The sequence below is a fragment of the Dryobates pubescens genome, chromosome 6, assembly GCF_014839835.1.
Source record: "Dryobates pubescens isolate bDryPub1 chromosome 6, bDryPub1.pri, whole genome shotgun sequence".
In the NCBI taxonomy this organism is placed as follows: Eukaryota; Metazoa; Chordata; class Aves; order Piciformes; family Picidae; genus Dryobates; species Dryobates pubescens.
This window is the reverse complement of record NC_071617.1, coordinates 41719217-41733143: the sequence shown is the minus strand read 5'-3', so window position 1 is coordinate 41733143 and position 13927 is coordinate 41719217. Positions and strand designations below refer to the sequence as shown.

General features: G+C 55.3%; 1 protein-coding gene across 1 annotated transcript; it reads left to right on the top strand.

Annotated features, from left to right (window-relative positions):
* The first annotated feature begins 31 nt into the window (after nt 1-31).
* Nucleotides 32-13246, top strand: NFKBIE (NFKB inhibitor epsilon). The gene is made up of 6 exons (XM_054162406.1): nt 32-474; nt 10713-10815; nt 11333-11564; nt 11720-11808; nt 12101-12349; nt 12637-13246. The coding sequence occupies exons 1-6, from the start codon at nt 143-145 to the stop codon at nt 12700-12702; spliced, it is 1071 nt and encodes a 356-aa protein (XP_054018381.1). The 5' UTR covers nt 32-142; the 3' UTR covers nt 12703-13246.
* The last annotated feature ends 681 nt before the right edge of the window (nt 13247-13927 follow it).

Sequence of the window (13927 nt, the reverse complement as noted above, 5' to 3'; positions counted from 1 at the left end):
CGGGGCTGACTCAACGCGGGCAGGAGGAGGAGCCGTCGCGGAGGCTCTGCGCAGGGCGCCGCTGGCTGGCTTTCCGGCCATGAGACCCCCGGCGCTGAGGCCGGGCTCGGGGCCGCGGCGGGCGGGCTGTGGGCGCTGAGCGATGTCGCGGACGGCGGGCGGCGACTGCCGCAAGGAAGCGGCGGGCTGGGAGGGCGAGGACGGGCAGTGTGACTCGGGCATCGAGTCGCTGCGCTCGCTGCCGGGCGGGAGGGACACCCCTGCTGCCGCTGCCGAGACGCCTCCCGCCGCCGAGACCGAGACCCTCGCCGAGACTGCCGAGGAGCGGCTGGACTCTAGCTACGGCTCCGGCGCCCTTCCCGAGCCTCTGCCCGGGCCCCCGGCCGCCTGCGGCGCCGAGGAGCCGCCGCCGTCCGAGGGGCTCAGCCGGCAGCAGCTGGAGGCCCTCACCTATATTTCGGAGGACGGAGACACGTGAGTGACCCCGGCCCCGGCCCTCCTTCCCCGGGGTCGGCTGGCGAGCATCGGGCCCCCACTGGCCGCGGACTAGGCCCCTCTGACCCGGCCGCTGGCGCGGAGCCGGTGCTTAGAGATAAGCCTTGCTTTATCTGCGCTGGCCCCCAGCCCTTTCCCGGGGAACTCCCGTCCAGCCGGCCTTGAAGGGCTCCCCAGGCGCCCGTCCGAGGAGCCTCCGGCTTTGCGTTGCAGACGGATACATGGTTTGGGTGGGTGGCTAGCGAGGGGTCCGACCCATGTCCAGCATAGAGAGGCAGCCCAGGCAATGTGGCCAGAGAGCCGACCTGCTGTAGGAAGCCCATCTCGAGTGGAAGTTGGCCACCGATAACAGCTCAGCCAAGCAGCCCAAGAGCTGCTTGTTCTCAGGGGGAGATGGCCTTGCTTTGCCAGCCAGCCTGTACAGCAGTAACTCCCAGCAGAGTTGCAACACACGCCCCGCTATGGGGCTGCTCTCCTCAGCTTCTGTGACAGAGATGAGTATTTCTGTTAATGAGAGGAGGCTTCCCACATCTGTAAAGCTCTCTCAAGGGCAGAGATATCATGCTGGTTTGGCTTCTAGTAACTTCCTTCAGCTATTCACAGTGTTTTCCTGTTGCATATTCTCTCAGTGGAAGGTTTTCTTCACGAGTACACACACAGCATGAGTGAAGTGTGCTCACAGCTAAGGGCAAGGCTTTACCCCAAAACCAGGCTGGAGTTTAACCATGAGTAATGGTGGAGGAAGAAGAGAAACTAAGAGGCACCGACATGAGCAAGCAAATGTCTTCAGTAGCAGGAGTGGCAAGAAGGCTCTGTCCTTGCCTGGCATAGTGCATTTTCTTCTCTGGACGCTTTCAAAACCCACCTGGATGCATTCCTTTGTGGCCTGCTCTGGCAAGGGGGTTAGACTCGATCTCTGGAGGTCCCTTCCAACCCCTAATGTTCTGTGATCCTGTTCTGAGGCTGAAGACAAGCTGGGAGCCAGCCCAAGTGTTCACTTCCCAGTTTGGAAGGAGCCTGTGCATGTGGGAATTAGTTCGTTAATGCCCATTGTGCGATCTGCTCTGAGGATTGGCTGGAAGTCTTGTGGCAAGGTTAGACTAAACCCAGCCTCCCACACTCACCAGCCACACACCTAGTTAGTGCTTCTTCTTGTCCTATCCTATCTACAGACTTGCTCTGGGGCTCCCTAGCATGGATGAGGTTCATAACCTTTCCCAGCTGTAGTATTAGAGCCAAGCTGCTCATGGAGAGTGCCAGGAATCTTTTAAGGTAGACCTCTGGAAGTTAATGCCTCAGAAGAGCCCACCAGACTAGACCATTATGGTGTGCTAAGGGCTCTCTGCTTGCTCTTCTACAGTGAGCCAAGCAGATGCAGCCGATTGGATATGCTTTTGCTGCTTGGGGCTGTCTTGTAAGGTGGCTGAACCCTTTGCTTGTCAAACTTGCTTGGAGAAACCTAACACAAGCATCTAATTAACCAGGGAAATATTAATTAGTGGTGCCTTGGTTACTGTAGGCAGGAGAGGCTCCTGGAAAGTTCACCAAATGGTTGCATTTGCTCTTCTGTTTTTTTCTCACTGATAGTGCAGTTCAGAACAGGAAATGCGTAAAGAATGAGCGAGGGAGCAAAGAGGCTGCTGGTGGTGCAGCTCATGCAGCTCCAGCCTGTCCATGTCCTGGCATCGCTCTGCTCTCGGCGCTTGGAGAAAAAACTATTCTTGTGGTTTGAGTGGCGAGGCTGTGGATTTCTGTTTCTGCTATTCCTGTCTCTCTTCCTGACACTGTGGCAGAGGTAGGCGGCATTTATATTTAGAAACGCTGAACATCCACTGCTTGGTTGATGCAAATGAGCGCCGCGAGCGGCCGGCGACTCACTGAACTGCCACCAGTTTCACCTGCAAAAGCCAAGTCCAGGCTGACACTAACAGCTACATTCTGTGGAGCCATTTCTCATCTAGTGACAGAAGGTCTTGGGAGAAGGAGGACTGGATGGCCACAGGCTGCATCCCTTTAATCCAGCCAGACAAACCCACCGCCGCCTTTTCATCTCTGTCAGTAGCACAGTTTCTGGTGTGCTTTGCTTGAATGCCTGCTGCAAAACAGCTCCGGGCTGAGAAGTAAAATCACACTATGATCATTATGTTTGAGAAGATCTGGGCAACAGCACTTTCCTGAATTTTAATTCTGAAAATACAAAAAGTTCAGGAGTTCCTGTTTCCCCAGGTGCCCTGGCTGGTGGTGGAGAGGAGCACCGGGCTCACGTTAAGAGCTGGCAAAAGTTTTGGCTCTCCATCTGACAAATACCTTGTCTGTCCATAGTTTCTCTAGCTTGCCCACCCATGACTCCTTGATGTATGCCTTTGAGTGGGCTGTGTTTTTCAGCCTGATGCTTGTGGGGAAGTAAAGGAAGTAGAGACAGAAGAGAGGAGCACATGCTTGGGCAATCAGCAGGATCCTCCTTGGGTACCTTCCTGCTCATCTCTCTGGTAGAGGAGCATTAACCTAGGTAGGGTGAAGCAATGGGACTGAAACTGACTCTTCCCTCCCTCAAAATTAGGAGTCCTGCTTCTACAGGAAGGAAATTGGCCAACAGGGGAGATGTGGGTGGGATGGTCAGTGAAATGTGTGGGTACCATCTTCCAAGAATCATTGTCCAAGTCTCAGCCCTCCCCATGCCTTTCCAGTGTCACTGGCAGTCCCTCTGCCTTGAAGTCGGAGCTGCACTGAACTTTAGTCCTCAAGTGAGAGCTGGTGGTCAAGGGTGAGGAATGTGGTGACAGGCAGAAGGTGATGGTTGTGCTTAGGGCAGTGATATGTATCCTGCTTATTCTGCAGCTGGGTAGAGAGCAAGTCCTGTGTGCTTATGCAGCCTCTTCCAAGCATCTGCCTTTATCTCATGAACCAAGCAGTCTCCTCCAAGCGTTTGTGTATTCCTTGTAAACCAGCTCCTTTTCTGCTGAATTGAATCCTTATGGGAGTGCTCTGGGTGGAAGTGAAGAGAAGGGCTTTCCAGCTGCAGGCATGGATAGCTCTGAGCAGGCTGCTGGCAGCTTTATCACTGTGCCCTGGCCTCTGGACAAGCTCAGGCTTTGTTAGGATTCACTAAGGAAACTCCTTCCTTCCCAGCCTTGCCAGGCAGATGCATGAGTACAGTATCCTGGGAAAGGGGTGAGCATAGGATCAGCTCCTTCAGAGTGGGATGGGTCTGCTGAAATTGTCTTTGGTGTTTTAGTACAAGGGAAAACCTCTCTGTTTGCTTGGGCATATGGCAGCCTCTGTCAGCTCTGGAGAGGCAAGGCTGATTCATCAGGGTGGGAAAATAGGCAGAGCTTCCTTTCTCTAGAACCATATATTCTATCTTAAACTTAGCGTTTCACTTTCTGCCCATTCTGGTCTTTGTACCACACGCCAGTTTATGTCATCAGTACCTGATGCCATGGTGATGGGTCCCTTGGGCAGCTGGGTAGAGCACATGCAGTCTTGCTCTGGGCCCTCTGGCTGTGTGGTGCTGCAAGAGCCACCCTCCTGCCCCGCCCCCAGCCTGTCTTCGGCATGGGGCCCTCCATGCAAAGCAGCACAGCTTGTCTGCAAGGGTAGGGGCTGGGAGACCCCAGTTCAGTCACAAGAGAGCCATCTCAGCCTCCTCACGTAGAAAATAGAACCCAGTGATTTTTGGTGGGGTGTGTGTTTCTGGCAGGGAAAGAGGGAGGGGAGCAGAGGAAGCCCGACTTCCCCCTTCCATCAGAGACAAGTGCTGCCCCATCTCCTGATAAGAAATCACGTGCCAGTGACTTGTGAGCTGAGATGCCTTAACAAGGGCTCAGGGACAGTTAATCGAGTCAAGCTGGGGCCTCATGGAAGCTGATGTTCTGAGCTCTCCTCCCTGCGATAGTAACAAAGGGGCCTTCCCTGCTGAGCTCTCCCCCATGTGAGCAGGCATGGCACAAAGGCTCATCTAGGAGCCACTTCTAATGGTTGTTCATCAGCATGTGCCTGTTGTAACCCAACTCCTGTAGCCTTGTGCTAGAAATATTCCCCATGCAGGGAATAGATGCTGTCCCCATCCAGGCTGCCAGCTCTGGTGTAGCTGCTTGCTTGGTGCTTGCCCTGCTGTGCAGGGGTGTTACTGAACCTCCCTGCCCATGGAGGTGTGTGTGCGTGCCTCGGGGAATGCTCAGCATGTGACAGCAAAGGGAAATGACTAAGAAAGAAGGAAAAAGAAGCAGAAGACTAGAGAGCCACAGTTTTAGCAGCATTAAGGAAGCCTGGTGCAGAGAGCATGCCTGCATGCTGGGAGTTGGGCTGGGAGTCCCCCTGCTCAGCTGTCATAGGCTGTTGCTGGCTCCCCAGCAGCGCATGGCCGTAGTTGAATGGGAAGCAGAGAGAGATGCTTCTGATTATTCCAGGGGGAGCTTTAGTCCAGCTTCTTGTGCCTGGACTCTTGGCTCTTCTTTGTACCTGCTCAGGAGTTTGGTGAGCGGGGGGGGAGGGCTTGGTGCTCCTCCAAGTGACAGCAGGCAGCTTTGCATAGGCTCCTTGAGAATGCCCTAGAAGCTGCTAGCTGCCACAGGAGTCACACACATAAAGCCTTGATGCGAGATGGGTAAGTCCTGGCAGCCCTCTGAGACTGCAGGCATGAAGAGATTTATTTTTTTCCCCTCTTCAGATGACATCAGCCTGGCCTGGAGGAAGTTTCTTCAGATTTTCCACCTTGGAGCTGGGGAGAGGCACAGGGAACTTCAGCACAGAGGAAGGGAAAGAATGGCTGGAAATTTCCACATCCTGGGATGTAGAAGACTAATGCCTGAGAGTAACAGATTAGTCGAGGTGGGAAGGGAGAGGCTTGAGCTCTGCTAAGTTAACAAAGCAAGCTGTGACTCTTGTTGAATTTTAAAAATCATTATTATTTTTTTAAATACAAGGTAGGTGAAAGAGGAGTCAGATGTGACTCTTTAGAAAGAGAGGCTGTGGGGTCTGAGCTATGAGAGTGGCTACTGGGTGCCTCTCGGTGAGCTGTCTGGGATGTTCTTTGCATCCCAGAGATGGGAAGCCCCTCTGACTAGGGCAGATGGAGGGCTGAAGGGGGGTGGTGATACACCCTAGACCCACAGCTAGTGTCCAGAGAAGGGCAAGGAGGCTGGGGAGAGGCCTCGAGCACAAGCCTTATGAGGAGAGGCTGAGGGAGCTGGGGTTGCTTAGCCTGGAGAAGAGGAGGCTCAGGGCAGACCTTATTGCTGTCTACAACTACCTGAAGGGAGGTTGTAGCCAGGAGGGGTTGGTCTCCCAGGCAAGCAGCATCAGAACAAGAGGACACAGTCTCAAGCTGTGCCAGGGGAAGTTTAGGCTCGAGGTGAGGAGGAAGTTCTTCACAGAGAGAGTTGTTAGCCATTGGAATGGTCTGCCCATGGTCTGGAATCACCATCCCTGGAGGTGTTCAAGAGGGGACTGGACGTGGCACTTGGTGCCATGGTTTAGTTGTGAGGTCTATGGTCATGGGTTGGACTTGGTGATCTTTGAGGTCTCTTCCAACCTTGGTGATTCTGTGCTGAAAAGAAAATCCTGAGGCAGTGAGGACATATGTGAAGCGCTAAATGTCTGATAGGCTATACTGTACAGGTTCTGGCAAAGCCCAGGCACTGTCCTCTTGTAAGAGGCTATTCTGACTTCAAGACTGTATAAAGAAACTGTGAGAGAATGTGCTTGCCTCCTGATGAGTGAGAATCTGAATTTGCTCCATTTGAACTGAAGTTGCTGCTTTTATTGCAGTGGTTTGTCTTGCTTCTCAGCCTGTGACTGGGCTGTCCTGGAATGGGCTGACCTGCTTTCTGGCTTGGCCCATCCCTGCAGTGATGGTAGTGTGGGACAGATACCTCATCTTGCATGGAGCATTCTGCTTGCATTTGATATTTAGTGCTTCTGCAATACCAGACCCACCAGCTGCTGAGAAATGGAGCAAAAATGCTCAAATGTGTGGGTGCAGAGACTTGAGGATTTGAGGCCAGGGGTACTGTATGTAAGTGAATGGGGCACCTTCATCTCCCCACCTCCTCCTCTGCCACTTCACTGAAAAACGAGGTGCTCACAGCCCTCTTGCAATGCTTCCCCAGCAGTCAGCCCTCAGCATCCCTCATCTGCTAATACCCAGAGCAGATGCTGTGCAGAGCACCACAGGAAAAGTGGAGGCTGTTGACACTGCTCACCCATTGCTCCCACACCTCCCTTTGGCCCCAGAAGCAGCAGGCTGGGAAGCAGCTGCTGCCAAGGCTGGGCTCTTGGAGGGCTGCAGGGCAGGATGGAGCTTTGCTTGCTGAGCCTACTGGCAGGGGTTCATGTTGGTGGCTGAGGAAGCGGTTAGCAGTGCAGATTATGGGGCTGGAACAGGAGAACAGGGTAAGTGTGGAATTCCCCTGCTGTTTTCCTCTTCCCTTGATCTGCTTTCTATTGCTTCTGGGGCCATTTCCTCCCCTGAACAAGTTTCTCTTGTGTGAATTGTTTGCATGATTTCCTACTGCTCCACTCAGCCAAAATAAGGAGCCAGGAGTGAATAGTTTCTGAAGCTGGCAGGGACCTTATTTAGAGAGAGAGAGAGAAAAAAACTGTCAAGGCACATTCTGCTGAATGCTGGACCCCTTGTCTTACATGCTTCTGGGGTGAGATGGTGAAGAGAGAGGCTGCTTTGCAGACAAGGTGTCTTGCTCCACAAATGGGATGATCTGCATGGTCAATCCCTTTTCTAGAGGGAGGGAAGAGGATAGCTGGAGAACTGGATGGACTTTATCGGTTCAGCTTGCATGTCTGAGCTGGGTGTCACCCTTACTGTGTTCTCCTGCCTCCAATTTTCAGGTGTGGACACTTTTCCTACCAGGTGCTTGAGGTCGCTCAGTACAGAAATGGATGCTCTCATGTGCCTAAACTAGGATCATCTTGGACGTGGCCTGTTCAGACCTTGAGACATCCCTAGGGACAGCTGTGACCCCTCTGCTCCAGGATTGTTTTCTCTCAGGTGATGGGTAGATCACCCTGTGCCCATGAGACCTTTGCAATTCAGAGCACTGGGTCAGACTGTGCCAGGATCGAGCTGGTGAGCAAGTGGAAAAGCTGAGAATGAGCCCAGCAGTCTGTGCTCCTAGGCTGGCCACCTCTCCCCTGCCCACAGCTCCACCATCTCCTACTCTTTTGAAAAGTCCCTGCTGGGCACTCACCCCTGTAGCAGTGTGGTAAGGGAGGGAGCAGGCAGAGGAAGGCAGAGGAGATTCATGCAGGTAGCTGAGGGAAGGGCAGGGGTCTGAGCATGGCAGGGTGGAGGGCTGCTTCTGGCCAAGGCATGGGGCCACGGCTGGGTGAGGAGGAGTGTCCAGAAGCAAGCAGGTATCTGCATCACCGTGCCCTGGCCTCAGCTGTGAGCACTGTGTGCCAGCATGCAGCGGCCTGTCAGCAGCTGGGTGGTGTAGCTGCCATGGCAGAGACAGAGGTTTGCTTATAGCCATGGCTGTGAGAAAGTGGAGTTTGGCAAGATGCTTGTGCCTCAGGTCCTCTGGGCGTAGGAGGTTTCACAGCTTAGCAGGAGATGCTCGCGACTCCTGCTTGGCATCGCTGCCGATGGCACAGAGTGCTTTGGTGCACACATGCTCTGGTGAGCTCATCCCAGCCCAGTGGCCTCTCTGATTCCCCTGAGCTCTTGCAGCCATTTCAGGAAGTTGAGGCCAGGCAATGAGGAAAGACGGGAATGAATGCAGCAACAAAAGTACAGGAAGAGGCTGCACCTAGGTGAAGGAAGAGGGAGGTGGGGAGCGGGATCCTTGGAAACAGGTAAATCCCAGCTTTGAGGTGAAAGCCTGAGCTCTGCCTGGGTGAAGATGGTTTTCCTCCTTGCCTCTATGGCATAGGCATCCAAACTTGCTTGGTGCCAGCCCAGCTCTGAGTGGTTTTGCCACCTTGGCAAGCTGCAAAGCCACCCAAACTACGAATAGTGGGGTGCCAGTGGCAGCAGAGGGCTGTCTGGGGTTTCCATCTCCCCTGAGTAACTGCCTCACTCATCCCCACATGACAGTGCAGAATGGTGTGGGTTGTGGCAGAGGGGCCAGGGGGATTCCTGGGGATGCGGGGGCTGGCTTCAGCAGGGTGCAACCCCAGGGACTGCTCTCTTCCCCCAGGAGCCCAGTGTGGCTCTGGAAAGTGAAAGCAGCAGAGGTTTAAAGTTCAAGCTGAATTGCCTTGGGAAGTCCCCTGTCTGACAGTCTTATATCTGTCATACCTGAAGAAGGCAGATTCCACAGCCTCCTCCAGCACGTGGTGCCTGAGAGTAAGTTTGGAGAAACAGAAGCTGTCTCTGCAAGAGGGCAAAGGACACCTCAGAGCAGGCACTGCCACAGACCAGGGGCCTAGTACCTGCATCATACCCAGGCTGGGGCCAGCAAGAGCCCACTGAGCAGAGGGCTATTTTTGCAGCTGGGTCCCCCAGCTTTGCCCTTCACTCTTTCCCCCCTGCTAACCTAGCTTGAGCTCCTTGGCTATGCCCTTGTCCCACAGTCTTCCAAAAGCAGCCGGACCCTGCCCATGGAGCAACTCAGCCCTGGCTTGCAGCCTCCTCCCCTGGGGAGTGCTGGTGGTGAGGGGACACTCCATGGCAGTGCAGAGGCAAATGTGAGGGCCTTCTCCTTCCAGCAGGGAATTCCCTGCCATGGTGTGACCCGGGACATCCGTGGAGATGCAGAGTCTTCGCCCAGCCTCTGAAGGAGGAACTGGCATTGTTTAATTGCCAAAAACAGGGCTCAGCTGAGAGTGCCTGGGGTCCCAGTTGCTGGCTCAACCCTCTGACAGTCTTTGGGAGGGCTTGGATTAAGGACATTTTGGGGGACTGTGCTTCTCAGCACATTCATGTTGCCCCTGCAGCTGGTGGGAAGGCAGCGCCAGCCCTGAGGCTCTGCAGCAATATTTTAAGGCCAGGTCTTGGCTTCCCATCTGCAGAAGGAAGCTGTCCATCCCTCACATCACAGGTGACATCCCCAAACTGGGCTGAGTGGGGTGTCTCGCCAGGACTGGCACAGCTCTCGCCCTCCATTCCTCAGCCCTGCCAGCCTCCTCCAAACAGTGTGGCTGACAAGAACCCATTTAAAGCCCAACCTTCATTTTGGAGCTCTGCCAGAGACAAAATCCTACCCAGGGGTCCAAGTGCAGTGTTGAGGTGGCAGGAGGCTTAGCTCATGCTCTGCAGAGTGGGGTCTGCCGCTTGCTCCTTGCTGCGGCCCACCATGACTGGGGCTGGCCAAAGGTGTCTGCCAGGGAACCGGGGGGCCTGTGGCAGGGGGCCAGTCTGTCTTCACAGGACAGCCTTGGAGTGTAGGAGGTCATCAGAGGGGCCTGGAAATTCCCGCTCAGCTCAGCCTCCATCCTGCTCTCACTTCTCTTCTGACTCTGCTGGGGGCCATCATCAGACCTGGCTAGGAATAAAACCTCTCCCTGGCCTGGGGGGCTCTGAGCTGTCAGGCCACCGAATGGCTGTAGGGGCCACAGCTCTGAGGACCAGGGCTCCCTGCTGGCCACCAAGCTCCAATGGCTGCACCTCTGGTGCCCTGCTGCTCTGGTGGGCTGCGTGCCAGCACTGTCAGGGCAGTGCTGAAAGGGAAGGATGTGGGGAGGAAGAAGAGGAAATTGGTGTGAGCCAACAGATTGGCTGGCATGGAGACTGTGCCATGCAGGTGATGGGGTCTTGCCTGGCTTTGGCTGCCTGCCTTCATGGAGAGGAAAGCAGAAGTCCAGTGTGCAGCTAGCAGCAGGGAACTGGAAATCCCCAGGCAGCTGCCAGAGCATAGACCTCCCTCTGCAGCTGCTGGTCTTGGTCCTTGGACTCTGTAAAATGCATCCCAGGCTCTTTGGACCTGCACCATTTGGAGGCCTGGCTTTGGGCAGTGCTGAGTCCAAGCTTTGCAGATGTTGTGAGGCCTAAGGGAGAACCCTGCAGTGCTTAGTGGGGTCTGTTCCCCTTGGGGATTAAAGTGAAAGACTGCCTTCAGGCCATGTTCCTGCCTTGCCCTGCTGCCAAGGTTCCCCAGGGAGAGGGCAAAATGGAGAAGCTCTGAGCTGGTGGGAAAAGGACTCTGGGAGTCAAGGAGGTTATTCCTCCATGCAGCAGTGGAGGTAGCTCTGCTCCTAAGCATGGGACTTGGGGCTCAGTTTCCTTTTCAACTCTCCCATTCCCTTTATTCCCTCTGTAGGTTGGTTCACCTGGCCATTATTCACTGTGTCCCAGCTGTAGCACTCTGCTGCATCGCTCAACTGCCCAGAGAGGTGCTGGAGATCCAAAATGATCTTTTCCAGGTATGTGGACGTGATGGAAGATGGGAGGAAGGCAGGTGCCACAGGTTGCTCCCTGGATAAATGCCTCATCCATTCAGTCATTCCCCAGGACCCCACCTGCTTCCTCCAAAGAGTGGTGAAGGCCACTTTTCAGGGAGGGGAAGAAGGGTGTGGGAGATAGTGCTGGGAGCTGTCACCTCTCTCAGGTTAAAGGATAAAAGGGTCGTTTGTGAGGGCCCAGGATGCCACCGTCCTGGAGGGTGGAGCAGGCATGGCTTGAAGGTGGCAGGGTAGATAACCTGGGAAAGTGAATCTGCCCCCTGAGGTGATCCTTGTGCTGAAGTGCAGGGAGCAGCAAGCTGTTTGCACTCCCCAGTGCCAGCCGCTCATAACCCTGGGACAGGGGCGGGCTCCTGTGCAGCAGCCTGTGCCCCCGGGTTGACTCGTGTGGCTCTTGCAGACTGGTGTGGCTCATCATGCCTTGTGTCCAGTGGGGCATCCCCCACTTCCCTAATTTCAGTCCTCATCTCCTCTCCAGACCCCACTTCACCTTGCTGTGTACCTGGAGCAGCCCAGTGTGATCCAGGCACTGATCCACAAGGGAGTGAACCCTGGGCTGCAGGACCACAATGGCAACACCCCTCTGCACCTCGCCTGTGAGCAGCAGCACCTGCACTGTGCCCAGCAGCTATTGCAGGGCACAGCCCCACCAGAGGGTACAGCCCAGCCCCCTGGGTACCACCAGGACCTGCAGCTCCAGAACTGGCAAGGTGAGACCTGGGGGGTGCATCTGGGCTGGTGCAGAGACCATGCATTGTGTATGTAGGGATCTGGGAGCACAGCAGAGCATGCATGGAGCTGGGGTTGGCATGCCTTGGGCTGGGCTGGGCTGACTGTGTTGCTGTTTTCTGCCTCCCCACCCCAGGCTTGGCTTGTCTGCACATCAGCACCTTGAAGGGGAACATCCAGATGATGTCTCTGTTGCTGGAGAGTGGTGCCTACATTGATGTTCGAGTAAGACTGGGGACATGGCGAGTTGTTTGGGTGATGGTGGGCCCAGCGTGTAGCTCCCTTGGGCACTCCCTCTAGCCTTTGGGCAGGCAGTGCTGGGTGGTGGCAGGATTGCTGTGGGGCTTCGAGACACGGAATGTTGAAGGGCAAGCGAGGAAAGGTTCACGCGGGGCTGTTGGGTGCTGTGGCTGCAGTCAAGATGGGAACCGCACCCTGTCAGCAGGGCATGGGTGGGTGCTGCAGGGCCCACCCGAGGGGACTCTGTACCCACGCCCTTGTGGTCGGCGGGTTGCAGGAAGGCACAAGCGGGAAGACGCCGTTGCACCTGGCCGTGGAGTGTCGCAACCGCAAGGCTGTCCAGTTCCTGCTGCACAATGGGGCCTACGTCGATGCCCAGATGTACAACGGCTGCACCCCGCTCCACCTGGCCGTGGGCCGCAAGGACACTGTCATCGCTGCCATCCTCTCGCACTCGGGGGCTGACACCCTGCTGAGGAACATGGAGAACGAGACAGCGCAGGACCTGGCTGATGGCAACGACGATGTGAGTCTGAGGGGGGAGGCCTGTGGTTCTGCCAGTGTGCCGAGGGGTGCAGGGGTTGGACAGTTTAGGTGGAACTCCTAAGAGGAGTTCCTAGCTGTGGCCATTCTCCCTGATAGGGTGCAGGCTCTGGGGGCCTCTGAGATGACTGCCTGTTGCCTTGAGGCTTAGGGAAAGCCCAGACAGGGTTTCTTGGTACTTCCCTGGGGAGGTGGGAGGCTTCAAGGCTGGGAAGGAATATTTGAGCCTCTGCCTGAGCCTGATGGAGATGTGACCCTTGGCCTTTGCAGCTCCTCGCCTTGCTGCCCTTTGATGACCTGAAGATCTCGGGGAAGCCTGTTGTGTGCACTGAATGAGCGGCTGGATTCCTTTGGCCCGTCAAGATGCCTCCTTGCTCTGAACTGCTGCCCACTGGGACCTTGCCTGCCTATAATTGAGTGGGAGCAGAGCCACTTTGGGAGACTTACCCTTTCTTCTCCTCTTTGGAAAAGTTTTGTTTGCCTCAGGCTGCCTTCCCAGGGGGAAGAAGGTGGCACTATGAGCACTACATGAAAGGCTTAATTTTTAGTATTTGTGCCTAGCAGCAGGACTGAATTGCCCCTCCCTGCCATCCATTTGGTTTGTGGAGGTCTTCAGCTTGCACAGGGAAGGAATAGGAGAGGACTCCTTTTCACGGTGGATGAAGCACCCTCTGGCACCTGCAAATACCATCAGAATAAGTGTGGGGTGAAGAGAGTAATGCTCACTAATAAATGTTTGTTCTTGCTGTGGGTGCCTGAGGTCTCACATGATCTAACCTACTCCCTCACAGCAGTGGGAGGCTCAGCATTACCATGGGCACCCAACATGTGAAGGCTGCAGGGGCTTCCCCGGCCTGCCTGCTCCTTTGGGTCCTTTGCATGGCACAAGGAAGGTGAGTAGCAGCACAGGGGCTTCTCCCTTGAAGAAATATTCCAATGCTCAATGCTGAGGTTGGGGGTATCCCAGCCTGGCACTCTATTTCCTTGCTGCCTGTTGAGTGACCTCAAGGCTGAAGAAAGAGCATAGGAGGTGCAAAAGACCAGGCTGTAGATCGCTGCTGCTGCTGCTATCATGCCTGACATCTTGCTACTGCACTCTGCTTTCCTTTTTCTCAGAGAGGCTAAAAAAACAATCCTGCCTGATCTCCTGGCTTGGGATGTTATCAGCCTCAGGGCATAGGTCTCCCCTGGGTTTTAGATTCCTCCAGGATGAAGGCTGAGGGGATGGCAGGTGTACCTACGTCTGCCTTCTGTTGTTCAGCTCTGCATCCTTCCCGGTGCCGCCTCCGAGCCCCAGGAGCACGTGCTGTGCATTAGGGAACGAGCAGCCACTCGCCCGTGGAGATGGAAACACTGAGCATGCCTGACCCCACCTTGGCCAGGGACTTTCCCCATTTGCTGGCTGGCAGCAGCTGTTGCTTGGATGGCGCAATTGCCCGAGATGTTGTGCTGTGAGCCGCTACCTTCCCTCTTCCCTTGGAAAGACAATGAGCAAGGGCCTGCTGCTAGAAAAGCAGCATGGGCTACTCCCTCCCTGGGCTTCTCTGGTGCTTACTTGGTC